The sequence below is a fragment of the Oryctolagus cuniculus genome, chromosome 3 (assembly GCF_964237555.1).
Source record: "Oryctolagus cuniculus chromosome 3, mOryCun1.1, whole genome shotgun sequence".
Taxonomy (NCBI): domain Eukaryota; kingdom Metazoa; phylum Chordata; class Mammalia; order Lagomorpha; family Leporidae; genus Oryctolagus; species Oryctolagus cuniculus.
In genome coordinates this window covers 29,282,656-29,309,819 of record NC_091434.1, presented here as the reverse complement: position 1 = coordinate 29,309,819, position 27,164 = coordinate 29,282,656, and the positions used below count along the sequence as shown (strand labels likewise).

Sequence of the window (27,164 nt, the reverse complement as noted above, 5' to 3'; positions counted from 1 at the left end):
AGTTAAGAGTGATATTCCTAAAGTTTTCCATTGTGTCTGGGCTGTGCTATTCAGCTGCATAAGCAATTCCTTGATGCTGACTGATTTTTGACAGCATTAGCATTATTTCAGCAAGAGAAAGTAGTACTTGATGTGTTGCAATTTGTATTACATGTCCATAGAACATATCTGGACATCACCTTGGGAGGAGGGGTTAAGAGAAGGAGGAGCTGTGGCTGAAGACATTTAATGGCAGAATGAATGGAAATCAGAGATCACTGTGTGGTCTGGTCTAAACACTGACTGCACTGCATCCCTACCTTGTTCTCACATTAATTCAAACAATCTCATACAATATATGTACTTCATTTAATTTTAGTCACAAATCATCTTCAAAATGACGAGGATTTTGACAGCTTGCAAAGTCGTGAAGACACTGAAGAGTAGTTTTGGCTTTTCCAATGCGGCTTCACAGCAGCAATGGAGATTTTCAAGACCTGGCATCAGGCTCCTTTCTGTCAAGGTAATACATTTATTCATTGTTTCTGATAAAGTCGTGTGGGGTACAGGTTAGCAGTGAAGCAAAGATGTCTTTTGCAGAGCTAAATATGTAGTTCTGAATGCCAATTTATTAATCCTTGCTTTACTATAGAAACTACTAATTTCATAAATGCTCATTCTTACCCCCTCTAAGAAAAATTACAGTAAATTTTGTCCATCATAAAGAATGTTCACAATTCCAGGAAACATGTATAATATAAGTATGCTGCTTAGAAAGCAAACTTTGCAGAAAGCTATAAGAGCTCTATAAGTGCCTAGACACTATTGCTCATAGTTTGGGCTCAATAAATGGAGTTGCTTTTTTGTGCAAGAGCCATTTTACAATATAAGGTGTTTAGCCCATATTCTCTAATGGCTCTCTGAAATACTGTTTAAAAATTTAGAAGGAAAATGACAACATAATTTTTATGTATTTGTAGGTCATCATGTAGACACTACCTTTTAACTTTTCCTTGCCAGCCCTTTTTCTAGAAGTCCACATTTGTTATTTTCACATTGCAGATTAAGGCATTGAGACAAATTGCAGTGGATAATTCTATGCTTCCAAGTGTATCTATAACCGAGGGCACAAGTCCAGGAAAGGAACATTAATGGCCTTCGCCCCCTCCCCACTGGATTATGAAACTGCCGTAGGAACCTCTGCCCCTTCTTATAACTATATGAAGACATTTATTATCAGAAAAGTCCGAAATTACTCCATGGGAATTTGGCCAAAAAAATTCTCTCAAGTGAACATAAAGTTTAAGTAGTCATAGTAGCTTTAAATACAGTATTTCTTTAATGGCAAGAGCAAAACAGCAAGTAGGAAAAAGTATCTGTTGATGTAAAAATAGGTTCTCGGCCCGTGCCGTGGCTCACTAGGCTAATCCTCCGCCTTGCGGCGCCGGCACACTGGGTTCTAGTCCCGGTCGGGGCACCGGATTCTGTCCCAGTTGCCCCCCTTCCAGGCCAGCTCTCTGCTGTGGCCAGGGAGTGCAGTGGAGGATGGCCCAAGTGCTTGGGCCCTGCACCCCATGGGAGACCAGGAGAAGTACCTGGCTCCTGCCATCGGATCAGCGTGGTGTGCCGGCTGCAGCGCGCTGGCCGCGGCGGCCATTGGAGGGTGAACCAACGGCAAAATGAAGACCTTTCTCTCTGTCTCTCTCTCTCACTGTCCACTCTGCCTGTCAAAAAAAAAAAAAAATAGGTTCTCAAGGTTTTGGGTGTTTATCTTATACTTGGGATGTTTACTGGGTTGGCTAAAACATCTTTCAGATGTATCCGTAGGTTCTATTACATAGGTGGCTTAAATTAGGGTTCAGGGAGTAGTTTCCTGACACCTGCAGGGTGAAGTCATGCCATAAATCTTCTGGCCTTTGGGACAGGAGTGGGAAAGGAATAGACATAAAATGGAAGGGAAAGAGAGGGAGAAGGTGAGGGAGAGGGAAAGTAAATGAGAGAAACTAGTTAAAGATTTCAGGAGAAAGGAGAATACATATGGTAGCCTCAGTGGCAAATTAACATTTTCAGCCTTCCACAGTAGTATAAGTTACCATTTTAAATGAATAAAACCAGGGGAAAAACATTTGTTTTGCAATCAGTTAAATTGCAAGAGAGCTGAAAAGAATAATATTCTAATCTATTATCAAAGATAGAGTAACTAGATATAAACTGAGAGAGACAATATTTGGATTCAGTTTAGTATTATTAATGTCCCAGGCATACTCTTTTATGTAATCTTATTTCATCTCAGAGACAATAAATAGCAATGAAAAATAGTATCACCTGTGATTATACATAGTCTCCAAAATGTCAGGTTTCAGTCACTTGGAATATCCTTTGCTTCTCATAGAAGTAGGTGAGTAAAGATAGATGTGTTTCCCCCAAACACTAAAAATGGACACTGAATGACTACTTAAAAGGGTTTAGAAGTGACTGAGATTAGATGCCAATTTCTCAGGATCACAGTAAGTGCTCCATACAACAACAACCACAACCAGAACAAAAAGTTCTAATTATGTGCATGGACTACTGTGAAAACAGTTCTAGCTCATGGTGGCAGATCTGTTTCAAAGGTCTGCCACAGTGCACAGCTAAGAATGACAAAGCTCTATGAGGAATAAGCCATCATTTCACAGTCTAAAAGCCATTACTCACACTCAATCATTACTGGCCAGAGTTTTGGAGGAATGCCCAGGCATGAAAAATAGAAGTTTTTGAACTTCACAATCATGAATTAAAATTCCATACAGTAATCCAAGACAATTTGTGCAATTATTCACTCATTTTAAAAATATTCTTCTACCTACTTTTCTTCTGGTCTTCACTTGGAAAGCTCAACTCTCTTAGAAAGATTTACCTCAATTTTTTTAAGTGGACCTCATTTTTTAAAGAGAGTTAAAATCTTTCTGGTAGCATTGCATAACGGTAAGTGAAGGGAAGTGAAAAAAGTCATGAAAGGTTAGGAACATTGCAGGTAGTTGTAGATAGTGAATGGATTGTGAAAGACAGGCTGCAACACATCTGTTAGCATTGCCCTGTAAACTGGGTTGCTTTTTTAATGGCTTTGGAGGTCACTTTTCCTCTCCCTTAGGTGATAACAGAGAGGGCAGAGGGTGGGTCAGATGACAGAGGTGACACACTGTATTTTTATGTGTTCTTTCCTTGTCTGTTTGTTTGTGGCCAATTTTAAGAGTGTGCCTGGCTAATAGATGCCATTATATTTCACTTATGGGAAAAAGGAAAGAATTTCCAAGTGCTCTGTTTTTCAAAAGTAGTTGTTATCAATGATATAAATGATCAATAACCATAAAATATGAATGTTTTAGAGACTATAATCTTCTTCTACTAATATTGAATTGTTCAGTGCTCATTGTTATACTCATCCAGTTGCAACAATATAGTAAAAAAATACTCTGGATGGGGAAGAAAAAGACTGTGTTTTAACCCCATTATGTGTTTATTACAATTTTGACCTTGTTCACACTACACATTCTCTGAACTAAAGTTTTTCATGTGTAGTGTTGAAAAGTTCTTGATTTCCTAAACTATTTGTTTGATTGTAACAATGTTTTGTTTTCAATGTTGAAAAACTTATAAAGCACTTTAAAGCAAAAATTTGCCAAAAAAGTTCTATTCTATATATGCTACTAGAAGGGCTTAGTAGAAGATTAGATCAGAGTGTCCTAATGTCCTACAAATTATTATGACAAAATACTTGACAAGAATTTTCAAATATTTAGAATGACAAACTCTTTAACCTTTGTTCTATATTAAACCTATTTCTAAGAAGATATTTCTTATGATGAATCATACTCAAAGATGATGAGGCAAATAATTTTTTTTCAACTATGGTGAATTCAATTTTAAAAGGCAGGATGTATGTTATAATATCATAGTTCTTCCATTCATTCATCTATTCCTCTTTTATTTAACATATACCAAACTTCTATAATGGGAGCATATAGGAAGAATAATAACAAGAAATAAGTCAATAGTAAATGGATTGTCTCTGACTTCAGGAAACTCAGATTTAAAAATTCTGAGTTCACACTTCTTGGAAAGTCACCAGAACTAAATAGTTTCATTTTTACTTGCAAATGAATTTGGAAATCAAAGGTATTAAACTGAAAAGGTTAAGTTCCCTCTGAATACAAAATGGTTCAATAAGTACTGCTTCTAACATTAATCCATTCATTAAAAAAAAAAAGGTGACCTGTGTTACAATTAAGCCAGGAACCTAACAGTCCAAGTGTCCTCTCTGATACTTCAGATATAATTTAGTCTCAGGAGTCATTATCCCCTTTGAAAGGCTTTCATTTTACAAGATTTTGTATTCTGTTCCCAACATGGAAGTATCTATTTAGCTCAGTCTTGAGGAGCTATTGTCATTTGATTAGAAATTGGCAACTACAAAAACTCCTACGATTAGAATAATTTAGTTATATTGTAGTAGCTTTAAAAACACTCACAGAAAGTAGAATTCATTATTATATTGAAACGTTTTTATACATATTTCAAGTAGGTGGGTAGGTAGTCTATTTTATTAGACTTTAACTGCATATAGATACATTTAAGACTGGATTTCATCGTGGAAATCCAAATTTTTGAGATGATAACTTACGTTCCAGTGCCAAATCAGTTGCTGCACAATTGGTTTGGATGATGGACCACTTCACATAATTTTGGTGTATATTATTTCTTTAATTGCAAAGTAGCCTCTCTTGTCGCTCCCCCTCTTCGTGGAGGAACGACACAGGACCCTGCGCTGTTCTTTCGTCTGCTCGGCCCTCCCCGGGTTTGCTGCTGGTTCTTCCCGGGTTGGCTACTATCCCTTCCACCTCCGTGGAAGGGCAGTTCCCCCTGGCCACATTCCCCACTTCCGCAGGGGAGCGGCACACCGCCGGCCGGCTCTCTGGGGGGCTGCACGGGTGTTCCTTCAGCTAGATGTTCCCCCTTAGATGTTCCCTGGTGCATGCCGTCTCTCTCCTTCTTTATAGTCCTCCTCTGCCAATCCCAACTCGGCTGCCCACACGCCGAGTACGCTGCTCTCCTCCAATCAGTAGCAAGTCCTACAGTTTATTGGTTGAACTGGAGGCAGCTGTGCGGAAGCTGTCTGCTTCTTTCCCAGCGCCATATTGTGGGAGAGCAGATGCATAGAATAAGTCTTAATTCCAGTAACTCAGTCTAGTCCGGTTTGCTCCCCACACTCTCTTTTGAATATTTTTTGTTTGTTTCACATTTTTTCTATCTTCTTCATTCTATAATATAGACTCAGTCGTTTGTCATCAACAGTGCCTTGATATTTTGAGCTTCTTGACATAAAACTTTAAAAAAAACCCTATTGGTCTTACTGCCTAGACTAGCTATGGCAGCATGAGTGAGGCACCTTATAAGTAAAATTAAAGAAGACTTCCTTCAATGTTATGCCTAAGGCACCTCACTTGCCCCACCCTATTCCCAGTCCTAGCTCAGAAGCTAAGAATTATATGCCTAAAACACTAGCACTAGTCTTGACTTATGCTTTCCTTACCTTTTCCCTCAAATCCCAACTTGCCTAATACCATCAGACTTATTGAGTATCTGCATGTGAAATTAGGTCCTATGGTTATGGAAATGGAGACCATTCCTCAATTCTTCATATTTCCAACCTGTTTCAGTGGCTGAGGGATATAGTGGAGAGTTTTTGATGTCTCTGATGCAATGATCATGCTAGAGCTCACTTCAGTGAGCTTTAGAGGAGTTTGTGACACAAGATTGACTTGCCTTGATATGACAAGTATTTCCCAGGGTCTTTGCAATGATTGAGGCATGAAGAAAGCTGCATGGCCCAGGGTCAGACTCTGTATTGGACTTCTCAGCCATAAAGATCTATAGGTTGTACTTGATTTTTTCATGTGGTCTAAACAATTTTAAATCATAAAAATATTTTCAAGGCTGTCATGTTTTCAACGTAGTAAATGTCACATATTGTTCCCTTAAACTTCATAGGGAAAATATTGGCTAATGTAAAGTTCCCCAAATGAATCAAGAAGATTGTTGCATCATTATAGAATTTTATTGAATAACTGTCTTTTATGATCTAGAACTAAATTAAGACCATAATAATTTACTACCATAAGGTAGAAGTTAGAGCTTAGAGCATTATAGATCCCTCCTGTATTCAGAATAATTTTCCATATAGCAAATGCTCAGTAAGTATCCATTAATAAACCTATACTTTATGAGCATATTTTATAATTAAAGTTTTATAAATACTGTTTTATCATGAGAAATATAACTAGAATGAAACTTAGTGAATTTTTTTGTAAATGTCCAGACCACAGAAAAATTCAAATAAATTAAATTTGTTTTTACCCCTAACATTGGCTTATGTTTAGCTAAAACCAGATGGCTTAGGGTTTTGTGAAGTTTTTAACTTAGGATGTTGTAAGGCTTATTGATTAGTGCTGTTACAGTACTTTCAAATCCTGAAGTGTTAGGCATTGTAAATGCAGAGAAGTCCTATTAAATATTTTAAAGATATAAATTGTTCAATATTTCACTTACCAAAAAAGAACATTTCATGATTCCATCATTTTACTATGTTATCTACACAACAGTTATCTGAAATAAATTCTAGCTTTAAGCTTCCTATATTTCGAAGCTTAGTTCAGTTATCTATCTTTCTTTTTAAGATTTATTTATTTAAAAGTCAGAGTTACAGTAACAGAAGGAGACAAAGATCTTCCATCCATCCTCTGGCTCATTCCCAGATGGCCAAAACAGCCAGGGCTGGGCCAGGCTGAAGCCAGGAGCCAGGAGGTTCTTCCAGGTCTCCCACATGGGTGCAGGGCCCAAAGAACTTGGGCCTTCTGCTGCTGCTTTTCTCAGGCCATCAGCAGGAAGCTGGATCTGAAGTGGAGCAGCTGGGACACAAACTGGTGCCCACGTGGGATGTTGGCATTGCGGAGGACAGCTTTACCTGCTAGGCCACAGCACCAGCTCCCAGATTTAATTAATAGAATGAGTACTGAGATGAACTAATAGCTAAGAATCATTAGGTAAGCCAGAAATCAAAAATATGTTATATAGCTTTCAGCTTTGGTGAAAATGGAAATAAAGACAAGAGGCCTTTACTTTTGCGGATATGCAAGTAATTTACATAGCTAAATAACTCGAGAGCAATGCAGTCATAGTTCCAGAGTAAATCATTATAATTTCCACTTCTAGCTAAAAGGGATTATAATTTCTGTGATGCTTTATATTGAATGTTGTATAGAACTGTTTGCTAATTAACTTAAAGCTTTTCATCCAGAACATTTTATTGGTTTGCTCTCACGTCCAGAAGAAATAGTACTATGCTTCCCATTTCACAGATGTGTACGTGCAGTAATTAACATAGACACATGGACGTCTGTTTTAGTGCGTAAAGTGAAATATACACCAGCAAATCTGGTTAGAATCTTAATTAGGCCCTCAATACAAGCTAGATCTTTTTAATTTGACATTTTGTTACTGAATTTATATATTTGAAGCCATAGTTATTTAACCTGGCTTCAGAGAGTTCTAAATTATTTCTTCTGCTGTAGTTTTATTGCTTACTAAAGAGCCCATTATATATTGAACTTTATCTCAGTGCAACATTAAATTCAATTTTTCATTTCCATTTTCCACAAAGTGAAATATATTGTTTGAGTACTCGTTATAGCATTAAATCTCAATGTACAGCACATTAAGGATAGAGATCCTACATGAGGAGTAAGTGCACAGTGACTCCTGTTGTTGACTTTACCAATTGACACTCCTGTCTATGGCATCAGTAATCTCCCTATGCTCCAGTCATGAGTTTCCAAGGCTATGGAAGCCCTCTGAGTTCTCTGACTCTTATCTTGGGAATGGGAGAGGGAAGAGATGTATAATTTGGGACATGCTCAGGGCTCCTGGCTTCGGCCCAGGAGCTTCGGCCCTGGCTTCGGCAGTCATCTGAGAAGAGAACTCTCTTTCTGTGTAACTCTGAGTTTCAAATAAATAAATACATTTTAAATAAATAAATAAATAAAAGTGATACAGGAATGAGAGGGTCCCATAGATATTTATGTAACTCAGTTTACTTGGTAGAAAAGAGTATTAAATAAAATTATAAAGCAAGGTATTAAAAATGAAGTAATTGCATATACATAGGAAATTCAGTTTTAGTTCATTTAAATATTTTGTGTTAAAAAATACAATCCTATGGGTGTTTTTCCTATAAATTTGCAGATGAAAGTAACATCTGGTATTATTAGGGCATGGAGCCTTTTAATTTCAATCTTCAACTTTTAAATTTATATAAAGTGGTGGATGCATTCAGTCTTATGGTTAAGACACCTGCATTCCAGACTGTAGTGCTTGTATGTGATTCTCTACTCTGGCTCTCGAGTCCAGCTTTCTGCCACTGTGAACCTGCGAGGCAATGGTGATGCCTCAAGAGATTGTAATCCTGGAAGTCACGTGGGAGACCTGGATTGAGTTTCTGGCTCCTGTGTTCCACTCCAGCCCAGCCCAGCCCAAACCACTGCAGGCATATGGAGCATTCCCCAGCAGATGGGAGCTCTGTCTGTCTGTCTGTCTGTCTCATTTGCTTTGCCTCTCAAATAAATTATTTAAAAAATTAAAAAATATATAAGGAAACAAGAAAGCATAATTTTTGTTTCTTTATTTTATAACTTGATTAACTACCAGGCTAAAAGAAGTCAAACTGTGAGTGTACACTAGCTTTAATGCACTTTCCTTGATTTCCATGTTGACAACAATCCTTGGACTACTTTTTTTTTTTGTAGCTTGTTTGTATGTTTTGCAAATATAATTACACAGATGGACAAAGACAGATATGGTGCTAAAGAGTTGGAGATAATATTAATAATTACAAATATAATTTAAACACTGGTTTAAAGTCGAATTGTGAGATTTTTAGAAAGTATAGAAATCTGTGTGTGTATGTGTGAGTGAATTTTATGGTAGACAGTTTCATGCTGAACTTGTGTTTAGTGGCCCAAATACACTGAATGTTCACATGTGGGCTCCCTTCTTGAACACTGGACAATTTGAGAATAACATTAACTTTGACCGATTATTCAGTTGAAGCACGTATCATGAATTGAGTTCTCTAGAAATAGACGTTGAGATGTTGTGAAAGGAGCCTGCTGTTCATTAGGGATCACATTTTGTAAAGAGAAGCTCCGGGAAGTGGGTCTGGGTACAGACATAAATTGTGATGCAGGTTGACAAAGCCTTGATGTATTAGTTTGTTTTTCCATCACTATGTGAAATACCTAAGGTAGATTAAGTTTATAAATAAAATAAGTTTATCTATCTCACAGTTCATATGGGTCAAGGGCATGGTACTAGCATTGGCCCTGCTCTGCTGAGAGCCTTCTTTGCTGTGTCATATCATGGCAGATTGCATCATGGCTGGAGCATGTGAAAGGGAGAGACAACATTGCAAAACAGAAAGCCAGAGTGAAATTGAGGCCTCACAATTCCTTCTGAGGACAAAATTCCAATTGACCTAAGAACCTCCCAGAGGACTCCACCTCTTATAGGTCCCAGCTCCTAATTTCTCACAAGCAAGACTAAGATCTCAACACAAGAAACTGGGGGGACAAACTCAAATGTATCAGGCAGTCTGTTAGGATGCTCCTGTCCCCAAGATGCCCTGCACTGGGCCTGGGTCTTCTTGTTGCTGCCTGGCACCTCTTTGCTGCTGAGATAAGACCTTGAAGAAACTTAACAGCAAAAAATGATCAGCTGAATCACTCCTCCCAGTAGAGCAGTAAATCCTTCCCAGAGGGTGGCTGAAATGGGCTGAAATGTGGATCTTCTTGTCAACTACAGTGTCTATAGTCTATAGTTCTAACAGTCTTGACTTGACTTGAAAACTCAGGGCCTTGAATTGGTGTTAATAGTTTTGCTGTTTCCCTCAGATTGTAAGATAGGGTGCATAATTTAACTTTTTTATTTTTAAAAAGATTTATTTATTTACTTGAAAGAATTACAGAGAAAGAAGGAGTGGCAGAGAGAGAGGGAGAGAGGTTTTTCTATCCCATGGTTTACTCCACAGTTGGCTGCAACAACCAGAGCTGTGCTGATCTAGCCAGGAGCCAGGAGCTTCTTCCCAATCTCCCACATGGGTGCAGGGGCCCAAGGACTTGGGCCATCTTCTACTGTTTTCCCAGGCCATAGCAGAAAGCTGGATTGGAAGTGGAGCAGCCAAGACCTGAACCGGTGCCCATATGGGATGCCAGCACTGCAGGCAGCGGCTTTAATTCTGACAATTTATAGATAGGTAATTCTTGGTTAACCTGAGCCTCTTGTGCTTGTCCATGATAATTTTAAATTAAATTTTATTTATTTTCACTTTATTTTAAAGGGACAGAGAGAGAGAGAGAGAAAAAAAATCTTCCCTCTGCTGGTTCACTTCTCAAATGCTTGCATTAGCAAGGGTTCAGCTAGGCTGAGACCAGGTCTAGAACTCAACCTGGGTCTCCCGTGTGGGTGGCAGGGACCCAGATATATGGGCCATTACCTGCTGCTTTCCAGGGTATACAGAGCAGGAAGCTGGATTGGAATTGGAGTAGCTGAGTTGTGAACACAGGCACTTACGGGGAGTGTCTCAAATGGTGTATTAACTGCTGTACCAAATGACTATCCCTAAATTAAAGTCCTTATAAACAAATTTAAGTAGAGTTTGTGATAGAATTGCTTTCTAGATTCACTTAAAAATTGCAAAGTAGATATAGAAGCTTAGAAAAAGAAAAACAAAGGAGTAATAAATCATAAACTTCAGTTAAGAAATAGCTGTTCTTTCAATTAGTAGTGGAAAGATCTTTGCTTTGCTAAGGCACAGCTAGCTCAAATGCAAAACAGAGATCTTGATATTACCTATCTCATTGTCTTTTGTGAGGTTTAGATGAGAAAACCTGTTAACAGCTTTAGAGGCAGTGCCAAGCACATTCCTGTTAACTATTATGAGACAGGGATAACAGGGAGATAGGGAGATAAGGAGGGGAGGAGGGTGGGATTCTAAAGTGACAATGAGTTGCCAAATCCTATTTAATCCTGTTTTTCTGACATAGCTTCACAACTCTATATGAAATAGAATGTTTCCCCAAAAGAGGAGAAATTAATTATTCAAAAAGAAATACTCTATTTATGCAACTGATATACACTATAATGGACCTTGATAATAGCAGATTCTCATTAAAGTAATGTCAAAGAGTGGAAATAGAATAATGACAGTTTAGTTAGCTCCTACAAGAATTTCTTTAAGAAATTTTAATGTTTTACTTTTTTCAAATGTAAATATTATTCCAGATATTTTCTTTAAAAAGGTGCCTTAACATATGAATACCAGATAGATAAATGTTGAATATACATTATATTTTGTTACTATTTTCAAAATTAGTTATTTTTTAGTGCCATGGATATATTAGCCTTACACATAAATCTGAACAACAGAAATAAAAATACAACAGCCTCAGTTTTTGGTGGGGGGGAGCAAAAATAAACTATTATTTATAAAATTTTTGGAAATTTGGTGTAGAATATCACATTATATGTATAGGACCACTCCAGCTACTTAAAACAAATTTAATGTTGATGTAGGTAAAATTTGGAAAGAATTTTAGATGAAAAATAAAGGAAGAAAAGAGAGCACTCAGTTATATATACTGAGTGCTTCATCTTCCTCAATGATAGATTACCTTTCTAATAACATAGATAATTATTAATATGAATTATTAAAAAATCATGAGGAAATCTAAAGAATGAAATTTAGATATAATTCTGGTCTCTTTGGTAGGTGTTGCCAATATAACACCTGGCTGATATAGAAAGCCTTTGGGTATCTATTGGGTGCTAGTTCCTCCTCAATCTCAACTCATTTTCTACTTTCTTCTCTTACGTTTCAATATTAATCACACCTGTGTAGAATAACTATCCTTACTTTAAAGAGAAGGTAAAAATTTGTAGAAATAACAAGAAATTGGTGGATATCAAATAATAATTTTGAAACACTGTGGTGTCAGCATTGTGATGTGCTAACATCACACAGTGGCCTGAATGTCTATGCATTCACCAATTATGTAGTGACCACAATACTGTCTGAACAACAGTGGGCTATTTCCGTGGGGATACATTGATGAATTAGGCATTACAATTTCTGTGACAAAAGTCACAATCTAGTAGAGTATAAAAATACTTTAAGCAATTAAAACATAAACAGTCTACACCTATGCAATGGTAACATGAAAGAAACTAATTTTAACTTGAGGGATCTTCGAGGTCCTATCATGGGCACTAGGAAGGATGATTAGGGGGTAAACAGGAAACAAGAAAGATGTTTAGCACAATGGACTGGGGGAGCCTAGGTATTACGTATAGGCAATGGGTCAGATGAAGGGGCTGGTATACTGATTGAGGAATTCTTTTGTTGTTGTTGTTGTTGTTAAAGATTTTATTTATTTATTTATTTGAAAGTCAGAGTTACAAAGAGGCAGAAGCAGATGCAGAGGGAGAAAGAGAGAGGTCTCCCAAACGGCCGCAGCAGCCAGAGCTGGCCCAGGCAGAAGCCAGGAGCCAGTATCTCCATTCAGGTCTCCCACTTGGGTGCAGAGGCCCAGCAGTTGCACCATCCTCTGCTGGCTTCCCAGGTGCATCAGCAGGGAACTGGATCTGAAGTGGAGCAGCCTGGACTCAAACTGACACCCATAGGGGATGCCAGTGCTGCAGGTGGATTCTTAACCTGCCGTGTCCCAGCACCAGCCCCTAACTGAGGAATTGGAGAATAATGTTCAAGAAAGAAGCTTGGGGGCCTGAGTTTTGACTTAGCAGGTAAAGCCACTGCCTGCAATGGCGGCATCAGATAAAGGTGCTGGTTTGTGTCCCCATTGCTCCACTTCTGATTCATCTCCCTGCTAATGCATCTAGGAAAAGCAGAAGAAGATGGCCCAAGTGTTTGGGTCCCTGCCATCAATGTGGAAGACCTGGAAAAGGCTCCTGGCTTCCGCCTGCCCCAGCCCTGGAGTTTGCTGCCACCTGGGGAGTGAGGCAGCTGATGGAAGATTTCTCCCTCTCTCTGTCTCTCCCTCTCTCTCTGTAACCTAAATGTCAGATAAAAACAAATCTTTTAAAGGATGGAAAGGAGGGAGGGAGAAGGGGGGAGGGGGAGGGAGAGAGAGAGAGAGAGAGAGAAGAAGAAGGAGGAGGAGGAAGGAAGGAAGGAGAAAGAAAGAAAGAAAAAGGAAGGAAGGAAAGAAGGAAGGAAGGAGAAGGAAGGAAGCAAGGAGAAGGAAGGAAGGAAGGAGAAAGAAGGAAGGAAGGAAGGAAGGAAGGAAGGAAGGAAGGAAGGAAGGAAGGAAGGAAGGAAGGAAGGAAGGAAGGAACCTTAACTTCACAGGCTGGAATGAGTAGAAATAGGGAAATATTTGAGGGAAGCATAATTTGGAGGCAAAGTAAATGGAGATAGGAGATTTTCTCTTGGGTGGTGGCAAAATTTCCTACCATGTGGAGTTCATTCTAAAAGCAAGTAGTTGAGTATCAGTTGTCATAGTCATTAGTATAAATTATTAAATACTTTGTGATGAAGTAGAACTGTTTTTATTTAGAATATTATTCAAATAACTTAATTATAAGACCTAACTACACTGAGTTGAAAGTTGCTACTTCCAAGAGATGTTAGGAAAATATGCCAAGTGCAGAGACTAAAACTCCTTGGAATCTTAGGTTGTTGAGTTTAAAATATTTGTAAGACTAACCACTACTGGAAAATATTGAATTATGTTTGTGTGTGTGCATTGTGTGTATAAAGAACAATTTAACAAAAAAAGAGAAAAATGAATTAAAAATTTGCAATGTGGCTAAAAGTAAAAATTATATCAAACATGGAAAAATAAATGTTCAATATTTCTAATATCAAAAGAAATTATGGGGAAATTGAGTATGGAGTAGAAGAAAATATGCTTACATACCTCTCAAATTTTCCTCTTTTACTAAATTCATTGTTTAAGTGTTTTGTTATACAACTGGTCAAGTATTTGCTGAAAGTAATTTCACAAGATTTGAGCACAGCTTATCCAATTGCCTACTCTGTGCCAGGCACTGAAGTAGGCTAGAGACACATTAGTGAACAACTGGAGCCTACACTCTGCTCACATGAAGTTCACTGCCTGATGAGATAAACTGTGTAAGGCATGAGACGCTAGATGGTATGTTGGAAGGTAATGAATTCTGAGAAGAAAGAGGGATAGCGTGTTTGAGTTACATCATAATTCTAAGTAAAGGAGACCATGTACAGCCACACCAAGAAAATAACATTCAAACAAAGACTTGAAGAAATCTTTAAATTTTCAACCTTAAACTCAAAATTTGTCCAGAGTTGCTTTATCAACGTTTTCATTTTCATTACTTAAAGCATGAGTGGAAAGTAAATGGTAAATTATTTTTTTTAAAAAAGATTTATTTATTTGAAAGGCAGAGTGATAGAGAGAAGAAATGGTGGGGGTTGGGGAGAAAATCTTTCATCTGCTCTCCCAAAGGAAAGGATGCTCTTTCATTTATCCTTGTATTCCCAAGTGGTTCAGTTATGCATCAGTGGCATTCTTCTCAAGATTTCCTTTATTTCACAATTCACTCACATATCTTGTTCTTTTACTACATGGGAGTGCAGGGGAGGTTCTTTCATTTATCTCCAGAGCCTCTCAAGGTTCTTAGAACCTGGTGGGTTCTCAGCGGTCTTTGCGAGTTGAATGTCTAAATGGCCTTTTGGCGTGTACATGTTTATAAAACACATAGGGACCATGTCATGGTAAGCTCCTTTATTTTGTAGAATGAATTTTTGATGATTTTTTTCTGACATTCTGCAAGTGTATGTATTTCTCTTCATTAAGATTTCCTTTGAATTTTCATCTTTCAAACTACCAAAGTGCTCTGGCATTTGTAGGCAGCTAAATTATAATTTAATGTTATAATCTAATTCCTGTATTATGGACCACTCTCCACTAGGACTGAGACTACTAAAACATCTTGCAATGGTAACAAGGTGATTTCTTTTGGACTCATTGGAATGACATAGCATTTGGGGAACTGTTAGCTAGAAGCAGAGATTCCAAATAATATCTCTTTGTTCAGAGCACCCCTTTTCAATCATTTCATGGATAAGGCAATTGGCCCTCATCATTTTAAATTCACTGGAGGCCAATGTAGTTAAGAGGAATATAAAGGGTACTATAGTCAATAAACAGACGCCTTGTAGTGATATAATATGTTGTGAGAAAGCAGATTGGAAGACCTACAAAAACTGCCAAAAGGAACAAAAATATGATTAAAGGAGCAAAAAGGTTGAATACAATCTCAGGAACTAGTTCAGACAACAGTAAATGTCTCCTCAAATATATCTTTACAAGACAGAAAACAATGTGGAAAACCATTTCTGTGGAGACAGGATGAAAAATATTAAATAGGATTGTAGGAACAGGTTAACAAGAGTTGGATTTGTTAATGTTAATTTTTACCTTTCTTTAAAATGATTAGATAGTGTCTAACAGAGATAAGAGGATTTGAGGTAGATGCTTACGCTAGAGAATAGAAGAAAGCAAAATGAAAACATAAACACAGATATTTTAGGAGGCATGACTCAGAGTAGGACAGATAAACTGATAAGTGAAAACAACTGAAATTTGTAGTTCACACTTAAGTTTTGTGAACTAAGTAATTTTTTAATCAAAGTTGCATATTTTCTTTTTTTACTAAAACATATCCTTCCTTCCTTCCATTTTTTTGTAAAGGCATCCCAGTTACAGATAATGTCCTCAAGAACAGTAACATTACCCATAGGGAAAAAAAAATTATACAGGTTTCCATGACTTAAACCAAAGTGCATCGCCTAGTGAAACATGTCACAGTTGCCTGTGGAGTTGTCCCAAAGAACCTGCCCCTGTGGGGACCCAACACAAGAGTCATTGGAATAGCATATAATAATCCTCAGAAATACATTGAACACTATCATTCTTATTTCCTGAAGTTACCAATTTCTGTCTTGAATTATAATTAGACAAAATAATCAGCAAATTAAAACAAAATATAGAATAAGAATAACATGTAATTAAAAGTGACATTCAAAGCTGATTTTCTGGATACACAAGCAGAATTCAGACTTGCATGTTAATCTGATCTTTGTCAAAGAAGTCATGTCATCATTCTTTGTAATTAACTGATTATTGAGGTCACCTTAGTACTGAGTAATTCTGAAATCTTTTTTAGTTTATTGGCTGTGAAGACAACTACAACTATTAAATGTCATGCTTGAGACCGCAAGCATTGGTTCCAAGGCTATAGTTAAAACTCTACTGCAAAGATATTTTGAGAAGCCAATAAAAGAACAAAATTCTTTAGTTAAACCTGTCGCTGGACATACATACACACTCATTCTCTCACACGCAAACGTATATTAAATACACAGTATGACATTTTGTTTAATCATTCTCAGAAACATAAATTTGAAATCCATGTGTTTTACCTCTGATAAACTAATTACTAAGATTATCTGTAGAAATGAAGATCTCAAACATATCCTATCAATTTTAATAGAGAACACCAATATTGTTTTCTATGTAAATATAAACTAATGTATATGCATTCTCACACACAAGCAAGATTTAAAAAAGTAATATATTGGTTTAAAGATAATCAAAATGGGATTTTTACCTTGAAGAATAAACATTCTAATGTCAACAGACTTGAGTACTTTGGATCTAAGAGGCATCTTATTTTTCAGAGATTATTTTAGAAGGTTTTTATTTTAAATATTTTATTTTACTTTATTTTAAAGGTTTTTCCCTTTTTAACGATGGAAAAGCTGAGTGCATGTTATAAGGCTAGAGGAATATAGAGGCAAAAGTCCAGAAGTCATGTGTTGAGCTCCTGTTGCTTGTGGAAGCTGGGACCTCTAAGTGTATGTGTGAGGCGTGGTGGGAGGGTGGGAGCAGAGGTGGACAAGATATGAACTGATTACATAACTCTTAAAACTCTAGTGGAGAGAGTAGAAAATTTGTACATTTCTGTCTTTAATGACTGCACTTAAACCTTTCAGAAAGAATTACACATAAGCTCAACTCACAGCCAAATTTGTTTCATCATCCAGCTACCTGACCCCAGAAAATTTCCGATATCTAATCCTTCAACCTCCAGTATATACCTTTTATTTTATTTATTTATTTATTTTTTTGACAGGCAGAGTGGACAGTAAGAGAGAGACAGGGAGAAAGGTCTTCCTTTTGCCGTTGGTTCACCCTCCAATGGACGCTGTGGCTGGCGTGCAGCACTGATCCTGCAGGAGCCAGGTGCTTCTCCTGGTCTCCCATGGGGTGCAGGGCTCAAACACTTGGGCCATCCTCCACTGCACTCCTGGGCTACAGCAGAGAGCTGGCCTGGAAGAGGGGCAACCGGGACAGAATCTGGCGCCGCGACCGGGACTACAACCCGGTGTGCCGGCGCTGCAGGCAGAGGATTAGCCTATTGGCTGTGGCACCGGCCTCACTATATACCTTTTTTTTTTTTTTTTTTTTTTTACAGGCAGAGTGGACAGTGAGAGAGAGAGAGACAGAGAGAAAGGTCTTCCTTTTGCCGTTAGTTTACCCTCCAATGGCCGCTGTGGCCGGCGCACCACGCTGATCCGATGGCAGGAGCCAGGAGCCAGGTGATTTTCCTGGTCTCCCATGGGGTGCAGGGCCCAAGCACCTGGGCCATCCTCCACTGCACTCCCTGGCCACAGCAGAGGGCTGGCCTGGAAGAGGGGCAACCGGGACAGAATCCAGCGCCCCGACTGGGACTAGAACCCGGTGTGCCGGCGCCGCTAGGTGGAGGATTAGCCTAGTGAGCCGCGGCGCCGGCCTCACTATATACCTTTTCAAAGATACTTTTCTTAAAAGTTTGTTTTTAAAACCATGTTCCAATTAATTTTTCCTAGTTTGAGAGAGATTTTGCCTCTCAAGTTGTAGTTTAACATGCTTAATTTCCTCTGAGTTTTATGGAAATTGGAAATTAAATTTAAATTGTTTCAACAACAGAATTTGGAGTCCTTATGAATGGATGATGTCTGCCTCCTGGATAAGTTTCTCTAATTGTCTTTCATCTTAACCAGGGATTTTACAGAAGCTAGTTCAAAGGTTTATACAATAGAATAACCAAATTCAGAATGCCAACAGTCTAAAGAGGGATCCAGACATGAATATAATTAGCTGCAATAAAAAGCAAAATATTATATACTTTTTTTGAGCAACCCACAGTGCTTGTTTTTTTTTTTTTTTTATCAGTATTAATAGAGTGATAAAGTTTCAGCTTCTTCACAGCCATAAAGCTTCATAGAGACTGCAGCCCTAAGGATAACTCCATCAAACACGGGAGCCCTGTGGAACTCAATTTGATAGATAATCGTGAAGATTCCTACTAGCTCTAAACCTGACAGTGATGTTGAGCTATGTGATACAATTCACAATGTTTTTGCGAACTCATAAACTTCCCTTAAAGCTATACTTAAGCAAAGCTAGGGGAACATTAAGGGAGATAAGATAGACACATAGCATTTCTGCTAAATTGAAGTATTTCTGGCTTGTCAACAACAAGTAGTCTTAGAATAGGCAATGTATCAGCATGCTTCAGTCCCCTTTTCAAGGAAAATAAACGAAATACCTTCCAGTGACAAGAGCCATGTATTTGGAGAAATGGGACAAGTAACAGAAGGGCAACTCCAAATCTGGGAAGTATGCTTCCATTAACTATTCTGTGTATTTACTTAATGTGTTTGTGTATTTTGTCTTTAGAGTGTGTGTGTGTGTGTGCACACGCACACTCGTACTTTGTATTTTGTATACTGCTAAGATTCCTGCAACTGTTCTTTAGGCACAGACAGCACACATTGTCTTGGAAGATGGAACAAAGATGAAAGGTTACTCCTTCGGCCATCCATCCTCTGTTGCTGGTGAAGTGGTTTTTAACACTGGCCTGGGAGGGTAAGTATGCTTCCATTGCAATACTTTATTCCTCCTCTGTGTAGAGGAATATTGGATGATTTTACTCATGGTGGGAAGTTGAAATTATTGCATCAAAATAAGACTAAGCATTGTCCTGAAGTTGCACCATATCTTAGGCATGGCCTACTGCACCCTTTGCTGAAAAGGCATATTGGCACAGACTTCTTTCTACTTTAAATGAAAGAGAATGTGGACACTCTGGTAGTCATCTGGAAAAAGGAACCAAATTAACTATATAAACTTATGCTGTATGTACACAACATGATTTGTGAAGACACTGATTATATGAAATTATGCAGTGGTTTCTTCAAGGGGTGGTATGGATCTGATTAAGGTGAAAATTGGAACAAAAAGGATAGTTAACATAATTTAGTGATATTGTGCTAGTAAAGAATCAACTATGTAATCTAATATGAAATACCATTGAGAGATAAGAAAGTCCATGGGACTTATACTTTTACACTCCAATATGAATGGTGAAATAACAGATATGTTTGTTTCCCTAAAAATCAATGAGAGAGTAGTTCATAGATTGAATACTTTCAATAATTATCATTTGTTACCCAACTTAATATTTAAGATCTGGTAATAAAGAAAGAAGAGTTGCCATAGAAATCATTTGACTGGTCTTATCTACTCAAGAAATGTTTGGTCACTTGAGTACTAGGAGGCTGAAATTCTTGTCTCAGTTCTGATGATAACTGATTATATAATATTCAGAACACTACCTCATCTTTCTGATTCCTAGTTTCCCCATATAAAAAGTGAGGAGCCTAGATTAGATAGTAATTTATAGACAGGGATTTTAAAAAATGTGACTCTTAAAAATGACAAAATTATTTCAAAAGGTTTCCTTTAGAGAGCCAATTGACTAAACCTCAATGAAAAATTTAAATAATCTTTAGGTAAATTTAAGTTAGTGTCATAAATACAAGTGGACATTGGGTTAAATAAGGCTGAAAAAGTTGATTGACCAAACTGCCATTATATTATTAATGTACATTTCCCTCTAAACTTTTGCCTCTCTGTGTGAAATGAAGAATATTAGATGGGTTTTAAAATAGTTACACTGGTGAGAACATTAAATTACAGTGTATGAAACCTGTTTGCAAAGTTTTGCCTCACCAGGCAATTATTTAAGCTTTTCGACAGCACTAATTACTGGCTGTGTTAATATACCTGCCAACAAACAACTGTTTAATATAGATCAGAATGATGGAGGGCACTAGAGTTTTCTTCTCTGTGATGGATTACGGGTAATAAATCTTGTCACATCACAAAAGTCAAACAGGACCTGATGGATTAATTTGCTTCCAACACTGCAGTTCTCTAGGACAAGCTGTATTTATTCATTTACTGCCGAGTATTGTAAGCATATGTTTAAAAGGAACGGCCAGTTCTTTTATGGAAAGAAAAAAGAGGGAGGTAAAATCAAATTAATTAAAGATTTTTTGAAGTAGAAAAAGGCATTCACTTATAAGATTAGTCCTCAGACCCTATTTTCCCATCGAGAAACGCAGCTTTCATTCATTGCATGGCTCACTCAGTAAGGTGGTTGATAATTAAGGGATTTATTTTGTTTTTCATCTTCAAGAAATGCATATATGAGTATATTGTGTGTAAGCCTTGGTTAAAAATTTATTAGTTCCTGACAGGTGAGAGGCATTTGAGAAATTAGCTGATGGAGGCTGTAGATGCATACCATACCACTTGAGTCACCCAGGGATGCAGAACTGAAAGGTTCAGTATTCTGTTAACAAAGTTAGTTCCAGTAGGAGTTAGTCTGGATGGAGCTGAAGAAGTTATGTTGATTACTGCATAAGCTGAACTTCATTAGTTTCGAGGTTATCGATTCTGTCCCCTTCATGCCTAAATTCACTTTCAGGAGTAATCCACAAAAATATTTGGATTAACTGGGTCTTCAGAGTGAACATGTAAGAGGGAAGGAAGAACCCAACTGCAATTGTACTCCAGTGTGTGGAATAAATGTAGATAGTCCCTGATTTTATGGGATACTGTTATTTCTTACTACGAATAAGAAATATCTACACATTACTAGTACTGAATATGCAATACGTATTATTTTTCCCTACCCACACTATAAAATATAGCCTTCTTGCATTCCTCCTTAAAGCCATATTAGTACTTTAAAGTGGTGATTTGGAATTTTTAAATTTAGAAATCAGAAGTGCTTCAGATCATGTTGTTTTTTCCTAAGCTCATGTCACTCATCTTTAGTAGTAAGCTGGAATCAAGAGCTGGAGTCAGGCACTCTGATCTGGCATGCAGGGGTCCTTACAGCTAGGCCAAAACATCCACTCCCAGACCTAATTTTTTGGGACTGATTTTTTTTTCTCAGCTGTTAATTCCTAAGCTTATATACTTTTTTCTAAAATTAAAATATTTTAAAATGGCTTTATTGAGCTTTTCTTTCATATACAATTGCTTATTTTAAATGTTCAATGAATTTTAATAAACATGTACATCCATGCAACTGTCATTGACATAATCAAGATGCCATTCAGTATCCTAAAAATACTTTCAAAATTTGGCAGATAATACCTTGCTGACATTGGTAGCTTTCAATAGTAAACATCAGTTTGGACTTACTGGTAGCATAGAGAATCATCAAGATATCTGTAAACTTGAAATATAGCAGTCACGTTTTGGAAATTAAGATGATACAAGGAATTTTTAAAAGGAATTAAAAATTTTAAGGACTTGAAAACATGAAAATTATATGAAAATATTAATACTTAAGAGGCAGTGTTTCTTTCCATATAGTATGAGATAAATTTCCATATCTGTTTTAAGATTTCTCTAGGTTTGCTAAAATTTAGAGATTTTAAACTCTTATCTCTAATTTTTAAGTATTCAATTGTTCAGAGCATTATGCAGATTGTAGTTTTGTAGTTACTTACATTTCTTTTGTTGATAATGTTTTTATGTGTTTACCCAGGTACCCAGAAGCTCTTACTGACCCTGCCTACAAGGGACAAATTCTCACCATGGCCAATCCTATTATTGGGAATGGTGGAGCCCCGGATACTGCTGCATTGGATGAACTAGGACTTAGCAAATATCTGGAGTCTGATGGGATCAAGGTAAGTGATAACTATTTAAACTGTCTCAATCAATTTGAGGGGGGTAGCTGACTTACTGTTAAGAATCAAGGATGGGAAGTGTTTATCCCTTAATACTGTAGTACAAATGAAATTCATGTACCCAACCTGATTCCTAGGCATATGAGAATAATCTTTAACTTCATAGTATTTCAACTTCATTTCTTGGGGATTTTAGATTTAATGTCTTGATTGAATCAGCACCAAGTCTAAATGACAACTCTGCTTTTAGAATTGGGAAGGAGTTAATTTTTGAAAGAAGTCTGATAATTTACTCTGTAACTCCATATCAGTTACTTGCCTTTCTATTTTATCTTCTTTAGAATATGAATAAAAGATAGTTTATATGCCAGTCTAATAGTTAACACATTAAACTTTCCTAGTCAAGGAAACTTGGATAATATCTTAGTAATAGTGACCATATAAAATACAGATATTTGCACCCTAAATTTACCAGCTTTTTTTTTTTACTATTCTGAATAACTTGGACTGATCATTTATCTTTCACTATTTTAAAAATTCTTCATGTACATTAAAAATTAATTGAATTTAAGCTATTTTTAAATGTTATAGAGAAAATATACATTGTGCAAAAAAATTAGACCTCGTTTAGTCTCTGGATTCAGTAAACTTGATTATCCTGCTTTCCCACAATGTAGTTAAGATAACACTCATATTTTAAAAGAAAATTGTTGATACTCTCTTTTCCTTTATATCTTCAAAATGTTCAGTCTCAAATCAATGTACATAAGATAGCATTTTAAATATTTTATTTCAGAGTAGCTTTAAATTTATAAAATAATAATTATGAAATAGTAATATAAACAGTTTCATGTATCCCTCACCCTGGTTCCCCTATTGTTAGTATCTCATATGAATATATTTGTCACAATTAATGAACAATAGCTAGCTTCCTCTATCTTATCTATTATCTATTTATCTATCTATCATGTTTATCTATATATATTTGGATATAATAAAGCTTTTGTAGAAATGCAAACTGATCCCTTCAGATGAATCACAAAGGTTGTGTAACATTTTGTGCTCGGAAATTTGAAATAACTACCTGTTTTCTAGGTTGCAGGTTTGCTGGTGCTGAATTACAGCAATGACTACAATCACTGGCTGGCCACCAAGAGTCTGGGGCAGTGGCTACAGGAAGAAAAGGTGAGAATTACGAGAGTCTCCAGCAACATCTTGGGATGGTTGGTGGGGGAGTCAGTGAAAGTTGAGAGGGTGTATGTGGATTCAAAGGGCCAAAATGTCTGGAGTCACCCTCTTTTAAATGCTGAGGACCATGTGTCCTTAAGTTGTCCACTAGGTGGCACTCATATATGCTCCGTAGCATTTTTCTTTTGGGAAATGGGGTAGAGAAAATTTTAGATGTTTGCTTCCTTTTGAATAGCCTAAGTTTTACCCACCCTTCATTGGGTCCTCATAGCTAGGATCTATTTATGTGACTTGTTTCATGGGTTCTAGAACCAGCTCTGCCCTAAACTATCTACTGTGCCAACTTTATGCACACAAATACAGTAGTTTCATTCTCTTTAATTCTTATGAGTATGAAGCTTACCATGAACTCTTTTACGGTTTCAATATTATTATATATTTATATTAAAACACAACTATATATTATATATAGCTATATATTTGATTATATAAATATTTTTGAAATATATAGTAAAAAAGTTATATAAAGGTTATCTTATCCTTTCTATATTTTGAACATTAATTCCTTATCAAATAAGAGGATTTTCTTGTTTGAATATTAGAAGTGCTTAATATTAACAGACCTGCTATATTTGGCTTTATGTCCGGTGTTGCTGTGGCTTCTTTTTGATCAACTGTTGCTTGCCCTGAATATAATTCTAAAAAATCTCTGCCTCTCCAATGAGTATCTCCCTGTTGGGACTAATAGATGTTGCCTCTTTCTGACGAATCAGAAGTCTTGATCTTGGTTTCCTAGGTCCCATTATTTGTAAGTCTTAAAATAGAGAAGAGGCATCTGTATTATGTCCTCAGGCATACCTATTTTTCTTGACCATTTTCTGAATTTGTCTTTGTCATCCGCAAAGCTAATTTTTGTAATGGTCATTCCAGAGACCTCTTCTGTTTCCTCCACTCCCCTCCTCCTCCTCATTCTTAATGATTCTTTTGTGTTATTTAAGACCTTTGGTTTTATAGTTTCTCCACGTCAGAAGTAATAGTTTTAGTACAAGCATCATCCAAGCCTTTGCTAGTTTGTTTTTAAAATGTGTTTTTAATCTTCCTTCCTGATCACAGACAGGTAGAGTAGAAAAAGGTCTAAGATAATAACTAATCACCTCTATGAGTATTTTCAATGAGGAAACAGCTTGCCTAAACATTTCTCAAACAACTGGTGGAAATAAAGAAATTAGAACTTATTTTCCTGATTGTTAGCTCACTGCTCTTTGATTATACTATGCCTGTCTCTATCCAACAAAGTCTAAGAAACTAAAACAAATGTGGTGTTGCCTGACCTGATGGGCAAGTCTAGTACAGCATGACTACTAAATAGGGTCTTTCAGAAAGTGTGTTGAGGGCCTACCACATGCCAGTGATACTTGGTTCAAAACATACAAAAACCATAGGCATGCAAATTACGGTATTATTCGTTATGATCTCCCATCAACTCTATTATTTTAGGGTATTTTATATATATTTTTACTTACAAAATGTAAGCAAACTATATACATGTATTTCAAAGATAAATATACATGTGCTCCTTTATATATATTTTTATATATGTAATGCTATATATTATATAAATATATTACATATTTAGCATCCTGGGTTAAAGTCACCAAAACTGTGGCAGAAGATTGATGATCCAAATTTCTCATTTTTTATTCTGAGGAAGGGCCTGTGTATTAAGAGTCCCATGCCCAACTGGAGCAGCAATTTACTGTGTTCTGACAACACAGTCACCCTGGGTCAGAGAAAAGAAGAAGTGGGGAAATTATTTACTGCTCAAGAAGATAGATGAGGCTAAGTTTGTAACTTGAAAACAATATGCTGTATCTAATTTCCTCCAATTTCACTGTCACTATGATTTTTTCTTATAGGTTCCCGCAATTTATGGAGTGGATACAAGAATGCTGACTAAAATAATTCGAGATAAGGTATGAACATCATCTTTTGCCAAATCTGTGTTTCCTCAATTTTTTTCTCACTACCTGATGCAGCCATTAATATGTAAAAGAATGAACCTGGCCAGCTTCTGCTATTGGGATCTCTGTCATTTTCCTTTATTATTTCTGATGTGATTTTCAAGACTGATACTTAAATGGTTGTAACTGGGTGGATTCAAGATTAATTCACCTGGCAGGAGTTAATTGCATGCCCACTATATGTCCAGTATGCCAACAAATTGAGGCATTCATAATTCCACCTCAGTGACAGAACTTCAGTGAAACAGGTGGAGAAAGTAACTAAGGCATACCAATTTTGCTTAAATTGTTCAGCTACATACTAAGAATGCAAACCAGAAAGTGTGGTGCATTTGGTGGTTTGGTTAGACTTCCTAGGGGGGCTGTTTGTGAAGGTAGTGAGTTATATACCATTAGTGTGCCAAAAGAGCCTCGTAAGGATTACCTCAATCATGTCGAATTTCTTGAGGATGTATCAATGGCTAAGTCAATAAAAGGAAAGGGTACTTAGCTTTCATATCTGGTTGCTGCAGCATCTGATCCTTCCTCTGAGAACCTCGTCACCATCTCCTTCTTGTTGTGAAAGGCTGACTTTTTTTTTCTAGATGATACCATAATATCCAAAATCAGGAGAAAAAAACCCTTTTCATCACCATTATTAAGTAAATTTTCCAAGTTCATCTAATGATTTCTTATTGGATATTATTACATAAAAAGCTAAAATTTGAAAATACCTATGTGAAATAAAGTTTTCAGGAAAACCTGTTGTAGAGTCTTTGTTAAGTCAGCTCTCTGTATCTGTGAGTTCTGCAGTATGAGCTTCAACCAGTCATGGATTGAAAATATTCAGAAAGGGGCTGGTGCTGTAGTGTAACAGGTAAATCTACCACCTTTGACACCAGCATCCCATATAGGTGGTGGTTATTGTCCTAGCTGCTCCACTTCTGATCCAGCTCCCTGCTAATGGTCTGAGAAAAGCAGCAGGAGATAATGCAGGTGCTTGTGTCCCTGCCACCCATGTGGGAGACCCGGATGAAGCTCCTGGCTCCTGCTTCAGCCTAGCCCAGCTCTGGCTGTTGCAGACATCTGGGGAGTGATCCAGCAGTTGGAAGATCTCTCTCTCTCTCTCTCTCTCTTTCTCTCTCTCTCTTTCTGTTTCCCCCTTTCTCTCTGCAACTCTGACTTTCAAATAAATAAATAAAAACAACCCTTCCTATAAAAAATTCAGAAAAAGAAATTGCTTCTGTACCAAGCATGTGTGGACTTTTTCCCTTGTCATTATTCTCTGAATGGTATAGTACAGCAATTATTTACAAAGCATCTGTATTGCATTAAGTATCATAAGTAATACAGAGATGATTTTAAGTATGCAGGAGGTTATGTGTAGCTGTTTTTCAAATATCATGCCATTTTGTACAGGGAACTTAGTATCTGCAAGTTTTGGCATTATGAGTGGTCCTGGAATGAGCGCCCCATGGATACTGAGCATCTTCTATATATTAATTCAGGGCGTCTGTAAACAGAAAGCAAAGTGTTTTGAAAATAAAAATAAGACAATGCAACCATGACCAGTGAGAGTTTTCATATTCATTCTATACCACCTCTGATTTTATTATTTCCATCATGATTTTCCTGAGAGTAGATGTTAGTGAGATTACACATGACAAGTAGATTGTTGTATTTTCTTAGCCTAATGGTGTGTGGGAGCGGTAAACAGTGAGGAGACTACCAAAATGAGAAGGAAAATTGGGAAATTCAGTTAAGGTTGTAGAATTGGCAGGTTCGATAGAAGGTTATTAGGTTAATGA

General features: G+C 37.0%; 1 protein-coding gene across 1 annotated transcript in view; it reads left to right on the top strand.

Annotated features, from left to right (window-relative positions):
• The first annotated feature begins 247 nt into the window (after positions 1-247).
• Positions 248-27,164, top strand: part of CPS1 (carbamoyl-phosphate synthase 1) — a 136,436-nt gene continuing 109,519 nt past the window's right edge. Inside the window, exons 1-5 of the mRNA XM_002712455.5 lie at positions 248-502; positions 18,934-19,043; positions 22,024-22,168; positions 23,264-23,353; positions 25,273-25,329. Coding sequence (XP_002712501.1) covers positions 377-502; positions 18,934-19,043; positions 22,024-22,168; positions 23,264-23,353; positions 25,273-25,329 — 528 coding nt within the window. The 5' untranslated portion in view covers positions 248-376. The remainder of the gene's footprint in view (positions 503-18,933; positions 19,044-22,023; positions 22,169-23,263; positions 23,354-25,272; positions 25,330-27,164) is intronic.